The sequence below is a fragment of the Oreochromis niloticus genome, linkage group LG15 (assembly GCF_001858045.2).
Source record: "Oreochromis niloticus isolate F11D_XX linkage group LG15, O_niloticus_UMD_NMBU, whole genome shotgun sequence".
NCBI lineage: Eukaryota > Metazoa > Chordata > Actinopteri > Cichliformes > Cichlidae > Oreochromis > Oreochromis niloticus.
In genome coordinates this window covers 34199944-34218811 of record NC_031980.2, presented here as the reverse complement: position 1 = coordinate 34218811, position 18868 = coordinate 34199944, and the positions used below count along the sequence as shown (strand labels likewise).

At 39.7% G+C, this 18868-nt stretch overlaps 1 protein-coding gene and 1 long non-coding RNA gene across 2 annotated transcripts in view; one reads left to right on the top strand and one right to left on the bottom strand.

Annotated features, from left to right (window-relative positions):
- Positions 1-50: 50 nt before the first annotated feature.
- On the top strand, positions 51-9363 carry ankle1 (ankyrin repeat and LEM domain containing 1). The gene is made up of 9 exons (XM_005453951.4): positions 51-463; positions 772-924; positions 1551-1656; positions 1851-1974; positions 2255-4621; positions 4753-4921; positions 5216-5378; positions 5480-5612; positions 6462-9363. The coding sequence occupies exons 1-9, from the start codon at positions 399-401 to the stop codon at positions 6626-6628; spliced, it is 3447 nt and encodes a 1148-aa protein (XP_005454008.1). The 5' UTR covers positions 51-398; the 3' UTR covers positions 6629-9363.
- A 1342-nt stretch (positions 9364-10705) lies between these two features.
- LOC102082256 (uncharacterized) overlaps positions 10706-18868 on the bottom strand; it is a 29585-nt gene continuing 21422 nt past the window's right edge. The window contains exon 3 of the long non-coding RNA XR_266420.3: positions 10706-17721. This is a non-coding gene — a long non-coding RNA (uncharacterized LOC102082256). The remainder of the gene's footprint in view (positions 17722-18868) is intronic.

Sequence of the window (18868 nt, the reverse complement as noted above, 5' to 3'; positions counted from 1 at the left end):
CTCGCTTTAAATTAATCTATCACCTCATTGGATAACTTTGTCCAATCAGAGGCGCATGTGGGCGGGATTTCCGTTTGCTGCAGGGTTTGGAGGGAAGTCTGAAAACAATGTCCCGTAGCTTCATCGAAAAGTAAAAAAACAAATGTAGAGTTAATGCGTTAGAATCTGAAACGCTCCTGCGATCGTCTAAGCTGCATAAAAAAAATCATGTGAACGTTTTTCCGGCTTATACTTTAGGAAAAGGTAGTTTAATGTACGCAAACAATAGCTGGGTTTATGCAGCTTGCATGTCGCCGTTAGCTCTGCTTGTTAACGTCAGCCAGAGCCACGTAGTTCATTGTAAGCTTCTCGGAGGATGTTCACAGTTTAGATAAATTAAAAAACAAGTAACGCTGGCCATGGATCGACACGCGAGGAGGCTGGCGAGTCAGCTGTGTAAAGCAGTGAACGAAGGAGATCCCAGGTGACGTCCATCCCCTTTTCTTCTTTGCCCAGACATGTCCTGTGTTGTAAACATGCGACAGCCACCCATGGCAAACTAACATTAGGATTTACGTTTTTACATGGGTATACCTTATCCAGCTCTGATCTCTCAAAAGCTAATCACAATTATCCACTATGTCGGTTTTCCAAGAACAAATTAAATGTGTATGAAGTCACATTTGCGATATCTACACAGTTCAGTTCTTACTAGTTTGTTACGGGTGTTTTCATTTTTGGATATGTTAGCTAGTATATGTCAGAGTGTAACACATCTTATTTTCTTGACAGATCTCTGCAGCAACTCCTTTTACAAGGTGCAAACCCCAATCTGGTGGGTACCAAAGGGGTAGCTGCTGTACACTTAGCTGCTGGCAAAGAAACTGAGAAGAACACGAGATGCCTGAAAACCTTGCTGCAATATGGAGCTGACCCCAATAGAAGGTATAGATCCAAAATACTCACTTAACATCATATACATTTAGTCAGTATAGTGTATTTTAAGTCAAACAAGCAAGACAGTTTTTCCGCCTTAGTTCTGGGGTTTTAACATAAGTATTGTATTAACTCCCTACTACATAGTCCCCCATTTTATAAAAGGATTGTGTTTAATATTTGCATGAAAATGCATTGCACTTAATGACTGCCTGAAGTCTACAAGCCTTGGACATGCTCTGCCAGGCCTCTGCTGCAGCCACCTTCAGTTGCTGCTTTGTTTATGTCTATGCCAGTGTCTTCAGTAGCTGAAAAGCATGCTCTCTTGGGTTGCCCATTATTTGTCGTTACAAGCTCTTGGGTTGCTTTTGCAGGATGTTATGACTGTCATTCCTAAAAAATTGCTGCAAAAGTTTTGTTAAACTCCTTGAATCAAAGTGTAAAGTCTGCACTTCAATCACATATGAATTGTTTCATTTAAAATCTACTGTAGCAGTTTACAGAGACAGAATTACCAACATTGTGCTGTTCGTATTTGTTTACTTACCCTAGTATATCAGTAGTTGTGTTTGAAATATTGGTCGGATTTTTCATAAACTTTGCAACGACTCGTAATGATGAAATGTTGATTTTAGGTCATCAGAAGGCCTCACTCCTCTTCATATTGCTGCACTGTGGGGATGTTATCAAAATCTCAAGCTGCTCTTGATGAATGGAGGGAATCCAGATATCAAAGATAATGTATGAATTGCTTAATCGTGGCTTTTAGACTAGTTTTTGGGAACATTTAGGTTAATCTGTTGTTTATATTTGTGCCAACTTAAAGAGAATACCTGAAGTGTACTGTAAAGTATACTATAAAATTCTACTCCTTTCCTTTAAATATACTAAACGTTTTACTTTGAGTTTGCTTTACTCCCGTTTTATTAATCCAGGAAGGAAACACTCCACAGCAGCTTGCAGAGCAACAGGAAAATCGAAGATGTGCCCATCTCCTTCAGGAATACCAGGCTAGCCCAACAGACACTGAGGAGGATGACATTCCTCAGTTCCAATACTGTAAGATGATTTCTTTAACCTTTTTCAAGTCTTTGGGAGTTGTATAATCACACTGAGAGCACTGTTGAGAAGCTGAGCTAATACTGATTGTGAAACCAAAGGAGTTAAAAACACTGGCAGTAGCATTACCTGTTTTTACTATCAAATAATGAAGAAACAGAAGAACTATCACCTGCAGAACTCTCTGGCAGGGCATAAAGACTAGATCAGAAAAGGTTCAAGTTTGTCTTTACAGAATTTTGCTGTCAGACTGAATTATGTTAATTTGTTTCCTCCACAGCTCTATATTCAGACCAGAGAGACATGTCCAGCTATCCTGAATCGGACTACAGCTTTAGTTCCCACACATCCATGATAAGTGACTTTGGTGAAGCCCCACTGAGCAGCACAAGGCGCTCATCAATTTTTAACCTGTCTAACATTAATGGGCGACTAACTTGCAGAAGTGTATCATATCACAGACCATCTTATCCTTCCATACTTTCAAGCACTCGCATGTCTGTAGTGGAGCCTGCAGCTGCAGTATTGAATCTTAAAGAAGATGGCAATTGTACCGATGATACCACATCGAAAGGCGAGGAATGTACTGCTGCACCTGATGGCATAATCCCCCCTTCCTACTTCCCTGCAGTTTCCTCCATGCGAACAAGTCGGAAGAGCGTGAGCTTCAGGGATGACGTGGATGAATATTACCCTGTTTTCAGCCCCGAATCTCCCCAACAGAATCCTGCTGTTGATGGCTGCCAGCGCAGCTTACCTTTTGACATATCTGAGTATTCTGATTTCCTGGATTCAGAACGCATGGCTGCTATTTTAGACAAGCAGGGCATTGACGCCACATCACCGGATCATGTCTACATTTTCTGCAGGGAAAGCAGTGAGAGCACAGAAGAGGACTTGGAGAAAACAGTCCTTGTTCACTGTGCTTTGGAAGAAAGTGATGATGAACAGAAAACAGAGCGTGCAAAAGAGGGTCATGGGAACAGTGATGAAAAGAAAGTACACTGCCATGCCGGCGGCAGCAGCAGTGGAACTAGTAGTAGCCATTATAGTAGCTGTGAGAGTGACCATTACACCAGTGCTCTGGATGCCTCTGTAAACCCTGAACATTTTTCACTTAGTGCAGCAGATGATGTTTCTGCCAAGACTGCATTAGACAGAAAGACTCTGATTTCTACAAATTCTGATTGTGAACTTACAAACATTCATATGGAAGCTAATACCGATTCCAAACCTCAAACGGTTGAGCGATTATCAGGTATGCTTAATAAACTGACCTTGTCTGGAGTAAAAAATCCAAACAATGATATAGTTCAGGGTTGTGGTGGTAATGATGTAGACAGTCCAAGTAAGGGCGATGTTGTTGAGTCTGCAGCAGTAGAAGAAAAAAGTGATCATCCATTCACACCCAGTCCTTTCGTAACAGGCAGGACACGCTCAAGAATGAGCCGTTGCTCGTTGAGAACAAGCAGAACCCCCGAGAGCCTCTCCTCCACATCTTCTTTGTTCGAAGATACCCTGCCTACACCAGTTCGAACACGCCGCCAGACTCCAAGATCTCCAACCAGTGAAGAGTTTTACAACTCACCACGCTCACCATCCAGTGCACAGTGCTTTTCAGGGAGACCCACAGAAGGAGGGTGCTTGTCTGTGGACTGCCAAGAGACACAGTCCAGTACTCTCAGAGGCTCGAGTGTTAACAACAGCCAAGCTGATACACTTCTCCTCTCTACAAGTGTGACAGACTCTGCTGTTCAGTCACAGACTTTGTGTGACACATTTCTACTCAAGAACAATAATGACAATTCAGTCAGTGCTTATGAGACAAACCTTGCAGAGATTGCTCTTGCTATGCGGGAACAGAACTGTAATCTCACTGAAGATGGGGAATTTCTGACTGACGATCTGACAAGTTCAGATGAGACAACTGCAAAGAGAAATGTAAACGATCCCTCCCATGAGGAGGAGGTAGAAAGCCTTAACAATGAAGATGCCTGGATAACTAGGGACTGTAGCTCTCTGCCAGACTCTGTGTCGTCATCATCCACCTCCAGCTATGGTTCTCCAAGGAGGTCCAAGGAAGACTCTGATTTTCCCTGCACCCCAGGTACCGGCTGCACCCCGAGGTACAGCATGAGCAGGCTTTCAAGCTGCCGTAGGCCACAGCACCTGGCTAACTTGTCTTACACCCCTGGAGGGCGTCCACACATTCAGGATGTGGACGAACCAGTAGAGTACCTGTACACAGATACCGAACGCGGCCACAAACTGATTGAGACCCATGTCCCACCTACAACAGACACCTCCCTCAGCTCCAGCGTGAGTACTACCAGCAGTGAGGAGACCATACTTTATGACTGGCGTTCTTTGGATGCTGACATGGTGGACAGCAAAGGAAAAGAGAATCAGAAACCCCAGGTGGTGGTACAGAAGGCGGAAAATGAGAAGTGTGTGGACAATATGTTGCCAGAAATCAGAGGGTTAACTGACAAGGAGCTCAGGTCGAGGCTAGTGGAGCTGGGGGAGAGTCCAGGTCCCATCACCAGTCGTACAAGGCCCACCTACATGCGAAGACTGTGCCGCCTGGTACAAGAGTCAAACTGCCAGTCACAATATCAACAGAAGAAGTTAGAGCAACCACAAGCAGGTAATGCTTTATTTCAAGTTTTTAAGTGACTTAAGGTAAGTTGAGCTCTGTTGTAACATTTCATTAAATATAATATCTACTCTTAAAATATATGAACACATACATTGACATTTATATTTTTATTTTTACAGATGCAAGTTACAGTCCAGAATTGTGTAGGGTTCTGGAGACCTTTAATCTTCCCAATTGCCAGGCTGATGAGCAGGCTTTGTGCCAGCAGTTTGACCAACCAGATCAGAACAGGAAGTGGAGAGAGGGCATCATCAAGTCCAGTTTCAACTACCTGCTGCTTGACCCAAGGTGCTTTTATCTTCATTTTTATTTATGTTTTGTTTTCTTCTGTGCATTCTGGGGAGATAAGTTGTTGCCGACTGTGTGAAAATGTTCACATTCACGCTTCAGCGGCTGCATCGGAGAGCACTTGTGTTCTGGATTCACCCCTATAAATCTTTAGTCACATTAGTTGTCTAAATTGAGTTAGAAACGGGCTTGTTTGTGTCTAAACCAAATATAGTTTTATAATAAAATACCATAAACACCTCTCAACTTTAAAAATTTTAATTGAATCTTGTATTTTTTTCCCCTCTCTGACAGAGTGACAAAAAACCTTCCCTTTCGCAGTCACACCATGACCCCAAAGGAGTGTTTCCAGACTTTTATCCATGCTATATTTTATGTTGGCAAAGGAAAACGCTCCCGCCCCTACAGTCATCTGTATGAGGCTTTAGAATACTTTAAAGGTGACAAAACCTCCAAGGTAAGGATGCAAATATTGATCTGTATTAATATATGTTATTAAAATAGTCTTTAATTGAGTTGTAAATATGTAGTTTGATTCTTTTTTTCTCCTTGTCACAGAAACTGTGCCCCAAAGTCCAGCACATCCTTCAGGTGTGGAACGCGGGGCAGGGTGTCATCTCTCTGCATTGTTTCCAAAATGTTATTCCCGTGGAAGCCTACACAAGAGAGGCCTGTATGGTGGAGGCGATTGGTGAGTGCATTAGGGTGCAACTTATCAAAAACTGTTAAATAAACATCACTACAATCCACAGCACGACTGCTGAGTACTTCTCCATCTTTTTATGTATCAGAGTCTGAAACCACCCTTGCAAACATCAGCCAAATAGGGAAAGGACCAATGATGTTAGCGGCTCATCGCTGCCTCATTGGTGCCTTAAATTACTGCCGTTAAAGTGTACACCTCCGTGTGTAATACATCCGTGTTGTTGAGCTCTAGTGACCTCTTGGAATATTGTAATTTGTAATTTTTTGTATTGGTAATTATCTGAGTATCTTTTTTCTTTGGCAACCCTGCATATATTAAATATATTTTACTCTGAAGTAATGGAACAGTGGTGCAGTGTTTAAGAAAAAGCAAAAAAGGTTTTGGGTTCAGATCCACCAGCCACCTGTGGCCTACCTGTGGAGATCCATGTGCGAGTGTGCCCTGGCTGGCATGCTTTTCTCAATGCCACAGGAAGCTGTTATTGCGCAGTGCAAGCAATAGAAAAGAATGGGTTTTAGAGCACAGTGCATGTTGCATCCTATGTGAAAGGCTTATAAGCAGTTAAAAAATAAAAATGGGGGGACAGAGGACAAAAAAACCCCTGAAACTGTATTATTTTAAGATATTAACACAAACATTGAGGAAAAATAGAGAAATTGTATCTAATAGCAGCATTAAGTATGAGCAATATTAACTAATACCAACATTTTACTGTTTAAATCTGTGATAGGTGCTCGGTTTGGTTTTCAAAAACTGCTAAACGCAAAAGCCAAACACTTTGACAACACTGAGAGATTTGTCAGTGAAGCAACTTGACTTTCTCAACTGTCGCAGGTTTGAAGATGCTCACGAATCAGAAGCGAGGGGATTTCTATGGCATAGTGTCCAATTGGCAGACAAAGAAGAAACGGGAGCTCGGCATCCACCTGCTGTACCGTGCCATGCAAATCTTCCTGGCTGAGGGTGAGAGACAGCTTAGACCAGCTGACATCAGACAGTAGAGACACCCACTTGCATGCAGAGGGGTATGAACTGCTTAAACAGCAGAAGGGAAAATACCACTACTTCAGAAGACGACGCAATCCTTCATTTGACAAAGATCGAGTAATGACTTAAGAGCTCTGGAACTGTTACCAGAATTTTATCATCTTTTGCTGGTAAACTAACACTGAATCCTCATATCCAGGGATTTGCAGTTTGACAAATGTGACATCAAGTTCAGTCATATCATCTTAAATCATGGTCATATTTTAAAATATCCTTCTTCAAAGTGCTCTTAGCATATTTAGAGCTGCGCCATAAGCAGAGAATATTGGGTTTCTTTCATATTATGCTAGCTGAGGTCTTTTACTTGTAGTTTTTTTTTAAAGAGTAATTGAGGATTTCACTTTGAAAACACACATTTTGCATTTATTTTTTTCGGATCATGGAGACTGAAGAGCAATTCTCTTAGCATACTTTGTTTGGTCTGGCCAGATGTGGTTAACACGATGGCACAATATCATCACAAAACTACAAAAAACTCAAGATTTTAATAATAGAAATCAAGATCAAGCTATTTACTACAAACATTATTCCCATTTGGTTACTTTTGTTGACTCTTGTGGAATAAATCGGTTATGACTACAAAATTTTCCAAAGAAGCAAGGAGAGCAGTAAACACAGGAACACCTAATCAGGTTACTATTTCTGTTTTTTAAAAAATGATAATGTTGTACTTATCAGGGCTTTTTAACTGTGGGTTAGCATGTTAGGTTTCCTAGAACCTCGGTGTGTTCTAAAATAGGATCTTTTGTCATTTGTAAATATAGTATTTCAGTTAAATTGCATTAAAACAATTGATGTGGGTACATTTCTATCCAAGCGTTCACAAAATCAGCAGTAGAGGCAGGATGCTTTGGCTTTATGGGTCAGCTACAGTCAAACAGACAAAAGCTACACTTTATTGGCAAAGCATTTGATCTATTATGATTGTTTCTGCAACTTTCTGATGGTATGAAATAGATGTATTCATGATTAATAAAAAAAAGATATACAACTTTAAAAGGAACCATTTAATTTTTTTTTCCTGCATCAGATACTACAGAGTGCTTGTTGCACTTAATAGCTGTTGCAGGTTACCCATATGGAACTTGATTCTTTTCTTTATACATATACATATATATATACAAATAAATGTTAATGTAATGCAGCAACAATTTGGATTTTATCTTGGAATAATGGAGTTGTTACATTCCACGTCAAATGGGTAACAAGCACATACTAATAAGAGAAAGTTTGCTTAAAATGTATTTAACTTTTAAATCATGTGTTTTTAAATCTGACATAGGGCGGTGATGTTTCTCCTTTGTGCATATTAATTTGTGCCCTTTGACGTATGTCATTTACTGACACCCTGCAGCATCCTCTCCACAGTCTGTAATACAGTTACATAGCAGATTGATATGAAAATGGTTATAGTCAGGTGATCTTCATATATGGCTTTGAATAATAATATAATAAAAAGATATGCTCAGTAATTCTAAGACTTATTTTAAAAGTATAACAAAAAAGCTCATGGTTAAAACAAAATAAATATCATTTCATCAATATCATAAAAAATATCATGACCTTTTTTGCTATGTTTTTGAAAAACAAATGTACCATTTACAAACTGTTATTAGAGCAAATTAAATTGTGTTGCATTGTTATTTGGATTTCTGTTCATATATAAAATAAACAGCAATTTATTTTTTGTGATTCCAACTAAAGCCGCGTGAGCTTCATCACTCGGGCCAACTCCATATGCAATTACATAGTTTACTGGAAAATAATAGTGTTAAACCCAGTTTTGCCATTTGACTGTGGCTGACCCATTTAAGGAAGTACACGGATGCTTTAGCTGCTAGGAAGTATATCTCCATGATCTGCATATGTGAAGCTCAGCAGACTTTCTGAGTCAGTAGCAGAAACAGTAGTCAGGATATTCTGAATGTAAGTTCTATCTCACTTATCTCATAAGACATGTAAAAAAATGAAGGCTTGTTTGGTCAAAGTAGTGACATTATTAGTGTCAGGATGATGTGGAAGCTCCAGGTATTACTTTATATGACAAAACAACACTAATTCTAACAACTGGAATTGCATTTTAGATATACATGTGTTGGACCCCCCCCCCCCAAATAAAAATCTAGGTTCAACTTTGCCATGGGCGAGTAAAGCGCTGGATATATGAGAGCATTAACCTTTAACTCTTATACAAGTGGTATGAAAACAACTACTTTTATTAATAAAACTCTACTATTTTTAATGTGTAATAGCACGAAAAATGTGTGTAGATTTATTTAGCCCTCATGTTGTTGTTATGAAAAATAAAGCCCCTTCTCTGTAGTTCTCTGTATTTTCACTGTTTTTTGAATTGTCATGCACAAAAATACATTGTTGCAACTTATGTAAATGTGTGATCACATGCTCTATTTTGACTTTCTGTGATTTCAATGTAACAAAAGAAACAAAATATACCCGTGAACTGTTTCACTGGTTTGTCCTTTCTTTATTCCCAGTCTTTGGTGGCCCTCTAGTGGACAAAGCAAGTAATTAATTTTGTTATTATGTGTACAAGGCAATTCTCTTGATGTAATAACCTCTCTTTAGCTGCTGTAGTTCATTGAAGGTGGTTTTTGGTGTAGCCCACATGTCATGTAGATCGTTGTATAGTGCTTAAGTTTTATATACCCCTTCATTTCGTTTGTACCCCCCCCCCTAAAAAAAAAAAAAAAAAATCAACGTGACCTTCAGTTGCATCTTTCCTACACACCCACACACAAAGAAACACACAAAGTCATTAACAGTACGCATAAAACTGCTTTGTGAGAATGAGTTATCTCTCTACTTGGTAAAATATTCACAACTAATTTTCAAAGAATGTTCTTTAATTACTGTTATCATGACTCATTCTGTATCATCTACAGCTTCTTGTTAGTGGTTAGGCAATATTTCTCACATGATCTGCACAAGAACACTAAGTGTACTCTTATTTGTCTCTGGTGTCAGTCCTGAAGCCAGTAATGAGGCCTGCACATCTCTTATAAGTTACTGCTTCATTCCCCTGCAGACATTTCTGAATTTAGACTCTTTAGATAACATCTTAAAATTGTGGACATTAACTTACATAATATAAGCAATCGCAAAATAGAGGCATGTCTAAAATTTAAGAATATAAACTAGGCCTGCTTTTAAAGCTTCAAATTACTGTTACAGTACATGTGGTGAAACTGAAGTGAAACTAAAAGACCACTTGCAGGGGTTTTCCAATTCCACTAGTACTGTTCTTGATTTTTGCTGGTCAAGAAGTGTTATAATACAGAATCGGCACACATCAGTTTTTCATTTGAAAAACAAGCAGGTACTTTCCTGGTAAGGTAGCTCAGCAAACCCCAGGCAAAAAAAGCATCTCTCTCGCCTAGCACTTTCTAAACTTTAGAAAGAATCTAAAGAGTCGTTTCGCATATACAAGAATATTTTCACTAATGCTATTTTCAAATGGAAAAATCTTTGCAGGCATATATTGCGTAATTTATAAATGGCAAGTGGAAACCACAATACAAAAAATCAAAGGGTAAAAACTGTATTTATTGTGTAACAATTTTGTAGAAGTTATTTTTGTATCTTTTCGATTGTTTGGATTTTAAGTTCTGGTGTTGTGTATGTATAAAGCGATATACACACCCCCATACACACTTTACTGTAATACTGTAACTCAATTTATTCACCAATATTACATTTGTATAACTATATAGAGGCACTTGTGCTACATAATTTAAATAACATTTCTCCTCAGTGAACAAAAGTTCAGAGATGAGTAAAAACTAAGAACATAAGACATCATTTAACAAATACTGCAAGTTTAGATATAAAATACATAACAATCCTTAATTATTAAGAGGAAACGTGACATCTTGACTACATTTAAATATGTATATAATATATATAAATATATTAGTGTTATGGGGCTTTGTTCAGTTGCATTAATGTCTTGCATGGTTTTTAACTTGGTTTTAATAAAGATCTATGTGAAAGACTCATCACATCACCAAGGGTTGAATTATTGATCATTTATTTTATAACACAGAAAAAATACAACATATACAACAACAATGCATAAAAAACAAATGTTTTTTTTAAAACTGACAAATTACCATTTAAAAGGCTGATAGAATATATGTCCAATAACCAAAATTACCAGTATTTTATATTAACCTTTAATAGTTACTATTCTTATGCAGTATTTAGAATATCTAAATCATTGATACAACCCCCGATGCACACACAAGGCATGTGCACCGTTTCTTCAAAGGTCAGTTTTTTCACAAGCTACCTCTTGCAACATTGTTCTTCCTCCTCAGCTCCCACTCCCCCAAGTCTACAGCCCCCAAAGTGATCGTGATGCGATCTGAACTGCCTGTCAATTCACACCGTCCATGTTTACTGCTCTTAAGGGTAGGCAAGGGACAGAGGCAAGCAGAGAACTAAAAAACACCATCATCAGCATAACGTGACACTATTCCTTGTGACGGTCGGATGAAATCTGGGACACAGTTGCATTCATCGTTCAGTGAGCTCTCCCACACAGTTAAACCCACCGACAGCAATGAATGTTGATTGTGACCTTTGCTGTGGTTTGCAAGCTGGAAGTATTTTGTGTTTCTGGAGAATGGACGATGCGTTCCTCGTGAGCCCCACCCCTTCTAAGACCATGTCTGTGCAAAGATTTCTGCATGTGTTCTTTCCTTCTTTTCTGTGACAAAGCCTAGCCACAGGGTACAGTCAACGGTCGATGGTTTTTTTTCTTTCAATTTAGCTCAAACTCACCGACAGCGTTGAATGTTCACTGGGGCAAGCAGAGACCTGATGGTGACTGGGGATGACAGTCTGCTTGGCGGGAGCATATCTTCTTTGTGAGGGAAAAGCTTCTTTCTTCTCTCACCAAACCTCCCTTTCTTAGTAACACTGACAAGGTCATGACTGTTTTAACAAACCTGAATTATACCATCTTTTCCAGTTAGGCTAATCAGATGACTAATAATATCCAAGTCAAACTTCCAGTTAATACAAACTGGCAATAAATAGTGATAAATTATAAGAACACATTATTTTTAACAGTTCGGTTAATCACAATGCTGCCATCTTTCACATCATTTGGAGCTTGTTTTCCTTTTTTACATCCACTACCTCTAGAGAGGTATAAAAGAAGATTTTAAAATATATGCTGAACTTTTTTAAGCAACAATAATTTTTCACTAAATCCATTTATTTGGATTTCTTAGTAGAAGAACATTTCCATCAAGCCTGGAGAGCTGCATTTACCATTGACTTCCATGCCACATGGTCATTATTACACCAAAGAACTCGTCAGTGTGTAAGAAAACATTTCCTTGGTAAATAACAGTTAGAAGAGGGAAGTCATCTTGAAACTCCTGACTCATAGTGGGTTTTAGTAAACGTATCACCTGGGTGGAGGCTGCAGCCAATTGGCATACAGTGTCTGAAAGCACAGTGGCGTGGTGTCTAGAGAGGCCCCGGCATGCCTGAATAGCTTCATGCAAGCTGCAGGATGAGGAAGACACCGGGTATGAAACTGCCGACTCACCCTGATTGATAGCGGCTGCCATTTCGCTATGATGTGGCGCTGTGGCCGAAGACTGGGGTGTTTTTTTCTTTCCTCCTCTTCTTACACTAAAAACAGTAAAGAAACTATCCACCATTTTGCATCAATGGCTTTATTACACAGTGCTGAATCAACTTGAGAGAGAGAGAGAAAAAAGCAAAACAAAAAACAAGTTTGCAGGGTTTGTGAGAAGCACAAAAATCAAATGCCACGGAGCTGCTGGAGCAATTAGATACAATGTGACGGCAACTGTGGCAGTGAGTCAAGATGTGGTCGGATGATAAATACGTTGTTGGGACGCTTTTCCAGGGCAGGATAAGGAGTGACTAAGCTGATGTGGTGGATATCTCATCTCCTGCCAGATACTCCTTTTACACAGAAAACAGAGAGTTAAAAATAGCAAGATGGCTCTGTCTTTACTGTTAGGCAAGAAAACAATAAGCAGTATTCATTTGTGAAGAATTTTAGATCGCGTGTGTTAATTTAGCTTTTAGGTCCAGAGCAAAAATAATAATAATAATAATGATAGTAATAATAAAACTAATTTGTTAGCTGATGACAGCCGATCTTGGACCAAAAAGCACAGTCCTTGCTGCGAGGGACACGTTAACTCGGTCTCTTTTCACTCTCCACAACAGTGATTTGAGTGACAGCGCTGGAATTGACAGAAGTGGATGAGAAGGAATGTAGCTTTATAAGGTCTTCTCTGGCCGCAGGATGAAGATGACAGTAGGAAGAAAGATCTGGGACATGCAACTAAAGAGAGAGAAGGGCCCTGAGCTGACAATGTGGCCCTAATCTGAATGACAAGGTCTGCACATCAGCCCTCAAACCAGTATGGGTTGGGGGGGGGGGCTGGAGCATTATGAGGAAGCTAAGTGGGGAGAGGAATAAGAAGAGACAGAAAAGGGAGGAGGGAGAGGGCTGGCATGGGTGTCCTTCCTTCAAACATGCTGGCCTTAATGGCACAGACAGCTCTGACATTTAACCACTGAAACATTTTTAGATAAGTGGATGCGGTGGAGGCAGATTTGAGACTTGTGAAAATTTCAGGAGGTTTTTTTCTCTTTTTAGGTTAACTATGAGCTATAAAGAGCTTTTGAAAAGGGGCCGCGCAAACATTAAGAATAAGGAGAGGAAATTAAAGGGGAAAATAATATTTGTGCAAAAGCTGGAGAAGTGACTCAAGGGGTTATCTAGTTAATGACTAATGCTGACTTTCTCTTGAGCAACGGCGTATCCCACAGTTGGTTCGGTGACGCTGTTTGGTGGTCCAGAGCAAGAGACCACAGTATGAATGTGATACAGGATGCCGCAGATTACCACCACATATGTTGAGCAGACTTAAAACGAAGTACTGTTACAAAACTGCTTTAAAGGAGTGCCAGCAATACAGAAACTTGCAGAACAAGTTGGTGTAATGGATACTGTCAGTGTTTCACAGTTAGTACTGTGAAAAAAAAACATACCTGTAATTCCAGAAAGGCATCTGCAAGAGGTGATTAAATTATTCGAAAAACAACAAAAGAACTGACTGTACCCAATCGCACAGTATCGAGTTTTGTAATGTCTGACGATACAGTTTCATCAGATGGTGTTAAAGATAAGTGTTGGGCTGAAATGTCACCAACCATAAGGTTTAGGATTCGTTTTCTCTACGTAAGATTTGTACTCTTCTCGTTCGATCTTTGCCTCACTAGCGTAGAAGGTTACTACTGATGCTTATTTTGGCAGAGGAACACACAGATTTTTCTTGGTGAGACGTGAAACTAAGTAAACTAAGAAAAACCATTTAAATTCAGATTGTGTGGGTCTTATCGGTTGTGAGTTAACAAAAGGAATATATCTTTTATTATCCACTTTTCTTAGTACACTACTCACACAAAAATGTTAATGGTAACATTTTTAAAGGCCTTAATGGGTGAAATTACTTGTACTAGAATTCTGGAGCTGACCAACATGCAGTAAATGATTAAAATATCGTAAGAAAAAAAAATGGAGTCAGGTTTAGGGTTAAATAGCTCAAAGAAACTGGATATGCATAAAAAAAAAATTGGAAACCCCAGTTAATGCCCGTCTCTCACCTTCACTTCCATGTCTCTCTCTCTCTCTCTCTCTCTCAGGAGGGGGAGGAAATTCCTGGCGAGGTTGCTGCGAGTTGTTGCTCTCTGCCTGCAGGTACAGACCGGCCTCCTCTGTCTGCCTGTCTGCAGATATCATACCGCGACGTGATCTGTTTAGCTGCCTGACTTAATGCTCACCTGCTCACGCGCCTCCGGCTCTGTGTGATTGAGTGTGTGTGTGTGTGTTGACTTCCGCTGTCCCCTCACAGCTGGAATGGCATCTCCCTCTTTATCTGCCGCCCTGCGATTACAGACGCGCACATGCAGAATGATAGATGGATTTTTACTACACTGACGAGATATTTGTGTCCACTAACCAGGCATGCAGCTGACGCCTATCCCTAACATGTGTTTCAGCTCCGCTGACGAAAAAACAGATACGAGACTCTTTACCAGCTCGTACCACAGCATCAGCATTATTATGTTTAAGCTCCACAATGCAACTTTAAATACTAAATAAATCTATTGAGTCTATTGAGGCTAATTGCTAGTTAATGGCGCTTCTTTTTAGTGTTTTTTTCCCCCAACCTTTCCAAGTAATCTCATCCTGTGATTATTATTATTATAAGATGGGTTTTTTCCCCATGTTTTGACTGCTGCAACACAGCAATTTCCCCAACTTTTGGGACAAACAAAGTATTTAAGGCCTGAGAATCAGCAGTGAAAAAAAGCGAGACACAAATACTCACAAAACACTAGCAAGGACTGATGAGCTAGAATGGAAAGAATTGGGTTGCTTAAATCTAAAAAGGAAGTAAGGATGGATGATGAAACACAGGAAATTATCAAAAGTAGCATTACCTTACCTATTAAATGCAGTCTTAATACATTCTAGCTTATATAGCATAGTTTTACATTATAAATAAGAAAAGCGTCAAATTCAATTATTAAAGCTGCTTAAACTTGTTGAATTTGTTAGTGTGATTTTGATTCGTTGTGTTCCAGGCAGTGTATTATTTATGTAACTGTTTTTTGGGGTTTTTTTGTTATGTCCTCTTGAGGTTGTCACAGCACTGACAGATACAAGCTGACTTGTACAACCACGTTCACAAAACACACACAGACACACTTGAGTAGGGGTCTGAGTCCAGCTGGAGGTGGTCTCCTGCCAAACCTGCAGGCAGCCTGACTGTTTTCATATTCATCACACACACAGTGATTGGAACTGACAGCACACACACACACACACACACACACAGCTGTGTGGAAAAGTGAAAAAAAAATCAATATTTTAACTGCAACCTGTTATCCTAAAAAATTTAAAAGGAGAAACTATTTTGCTGCCACTGCTGCATTATTCTGTCTTTGACTTATTTTACTGCTATTTTATATTTACTGTCACAACAGCTATCTGTGCTATCTAGTTAAAAAAAAAGGAAGCAACGAAGAAAAGAGAAATAGAAGAGGATGCTAAAAAGAGACAGCCACAATTGGATGTAGACTGGCTGCAGTAAGTAATGTCATGAGTGGAGTGGACTAGGGGGGGAAAAAGTGAGAAATGAATAATAGCTAGTAGGCAGGGAGAGAGAGAGAGACACGGAGAACGAGTGCACCTCTTCACCCTCTCTCGCTACTCCCCGTCACACACAAAGCCCAGAGAGACTCCATGGGGCGCCAAATAATAACCTTCTTTGTCATTATCATCGCCCAGCCAAACAGCTCTCAATCCTCCTCCACCTCCTTCCGTCTTCAACACAATCATTGGCCTATCGTTTACAGTGTGCCGCTAAATGGGAACATCAATAGACACATCCATTAGCAGTGCGAGTCCTTTCCACTCTGATTCTGAAGTGCTTTAATAGCTGGCACACACACACACACGCACTCCCGCTTCACCTCAGCCGACTGTTAACCAAGCTAACCCCGGTGCAGGCGAAGCTGAACTGATGGGGTGTATCATTAGAGCTGGTTAGGAACACGGTCAGTGCGAGGGCGGCGCTTTCAGTTAACCTGAAGCTACAAACCGCGAGCACGATGCCACAACTGATTCAAGCAGCACTGCACTTTGCATAATCCAATGATTTTCTGTTGAATACGAGTTCAAGCCTCTGTAGCTGACACTACTTGGTCTTATCTGGCAAATCACAGTTATTTGCAAGCTGGCAGCAGATCGCGTGTCCAACACTGTTCTTGGTTACTTCTATTAACCTCTCAAATTGAATTCAACACACAAATCCTATTACATTTGAGTGTGTTTGTAGTATAAACACACACACATACCTCAGAGTGACATTTTGAAGACATACTGAACAGAACATCAAACCAAATTAATTAATCTCTGTATGCTAATGAGCTGTGTGCGTGCAAGCTCATAAAAGGCACAAACACGCCGTTTCCCTGACGGTATCAGAACAGGACAGACTATCACCCTAGCCGTAATTATTAAAGAGCAACAAATAGACTAATCAATACGACGAGGTCAATCTTATTTAGCGCCGCATTCGTGCCTCGTTAATCTCACGCTGAACTTTAGTCACCCTTATTGCTGATGCAAATTGCAACTTAACGTTCGGTCTGACACTTAACTGAACATCAAACTAAACCGAACCCGTCCGAAACGGTAGCAGAATGAAGGAGGAAAAAACCAAAAAATGATAAGGAGGGCAAATACAGAGTTAGAGGGAGGGAACGCTTTCCCACAATCCTCCTCCACACACTGTAATTTCAGCATGCCTGGGTTTTTGGTAGGGTGTGCAAAGCAGGATGCTGGGAACCCTGGGAGGGACACAGGGTGGGTTAGGGGGCTTGTGGGATATGTGGTGCAGCTGTTAAATTTGACTTGTGTGGATGGGTTTTGACTGATGAAAATAGAAATTGAAAAACGAAGCAGGCATAAGTACACGTGCACACGTGGACAAATCGCAAATGATATGAGATATATGACATGAGCAAAGACTTGGAAAATTAAATTAGAAATAAAAAAAGTGAGAATTTAAATTTGACATTTAAGTTTTTTTGTTTTGTTTTTTTACATCTCGCATTAAATCAAACCAAAAAACAGCTTTTAACAGTGCTGGTACTGGAAACTGCAAAGCTCTTTAAATGACTGAATTTTGTAGCTTTCTCGAATATAACTTGTCAATGTTTCTCTCCTTGGAGAAGAAAACTAGAAAACATTGTTTTTTTCCTGAAGGAGGCCATAATGATCCTCCTTCAGTGTTCTGATTTTTACCGTAACTGGCATGCATGTGTGTGTGTGTGTGTGTGTGTGTGTGTGTGTGTGTGTGTGTGTGTGTGTGTGGTAGGGTGGTGGTAGACCGCAGACAGCCTCTAGGTGCCATTATGTGTGTCTCTCTGTGCTTGCGTGCCTCCTTCAAGTCTGGACCTGGACAGAAAACAAACAGAGAAGAAAGCATAGGATAAATTCAGGTGTTGTTTGGTAAAGCTTGTCATTAAAATGTCACACACACACACACATTCGCAGGAGTTCACACACACACACGGATGTGTAATCTCGGTGAATGAATCACAAAGAAACAGATGCACGCACATTCAAAAAGGAAGACACTCACGTACACACACACTCTTGCAATCAACACAGTGTTTCGGGGTTTTATTTCCCGCATTATTATCCACTGTGACGCTTTCACACTGACTAGTTTATATATGCCTCCATTTTCAAAAATATTTTTGTGGTGGTGAAATATGTTGTAAATGATTCAACATCGCAGACAGATGTGTCAACACTATTAGGTGTAATACGTCAGCACGTCACCTAACCCCGTCTAAAAAATAAAAAAAGAACCAACACAATTATTTATGTACAAAAAAAAAAGAGCCCACTCATGAGCCGATTCATATAAACACTCTGGGTGGTCTTAAGGAACAATGACACAGAGCCAGCTTGTGTGTACATTAATACGTGATTCATCTTGAAGAAAGAAAATAAATGAGTTGAAAGTAAGTGTTTAAAAAGGAAGAAAGAAAGATAGAAAGAGTACGTTGTTGCCTGAAGTACAAGAATCCTGATATCACGGATATAAGGAACGAGCCTTTTTGAAGTCACTCAGGGAAAAAAGAAAAAAAAAAAACCTGCTTGTGATCATGTGCCGGGGTAGCCCCTACATGTGTTTTACTAAAGATGATATATCAGTGATTATGTGATGCCCACAACATGAAAGAATTTCAGCATTATGACGGCAGGGAATGTAACGCCTTATAAATCTTGGTGTCTGACATTTCTACACACCAGGGCTGAGAGGGATGTGCACGGAGGCAGAATGAATTATCAAAAAGAATTTCTGAGTAGAAAATCTTAGGTTGACCAGATGGAAAGATGGGGGAAAAAAGGACTTTGACTCTGTAAAATTCAGTCAAACCTATAAATAATTTAATATTTTTATATTAAGCTAAATATGTTTTTATACTTTTTTTCCTTTTTCTTTATCTGGTTTGCTCGCTTTAAACAATATCAGAAAATTTAGAATAAAAGAAAAAAATTAAAAAATGTGTTTTGTTGTATTGACATTGTT

What these genes read in the sequence shown, in the direction of transcription:
- ankle1 (XM_005453951.4), top strand. Translation starts at nt 399, where the DNA reads ATGGATCGACACGCGAGGAGGCTGGCGAGTCAGCTGTGTAAAGCAGTG. An exon ending in CATTCCTCAGTTCCAATACT is followed by an intron (nt 1,975 to 2,254) that starts GTAAGATGATTT and finishes TTTCCTCCACAG; the next exon opens with CTCTATATTCAGACCAGAGA. An exon ending in GTTAGAGCAACCACAAGCAG is followed by an intron (nt 4,622 to 4,752) that starts GTAATGCTTTAT and finishes TTATTTTTACAG; the next exon opens with ATGCAAGTTACAGTCCAGAA.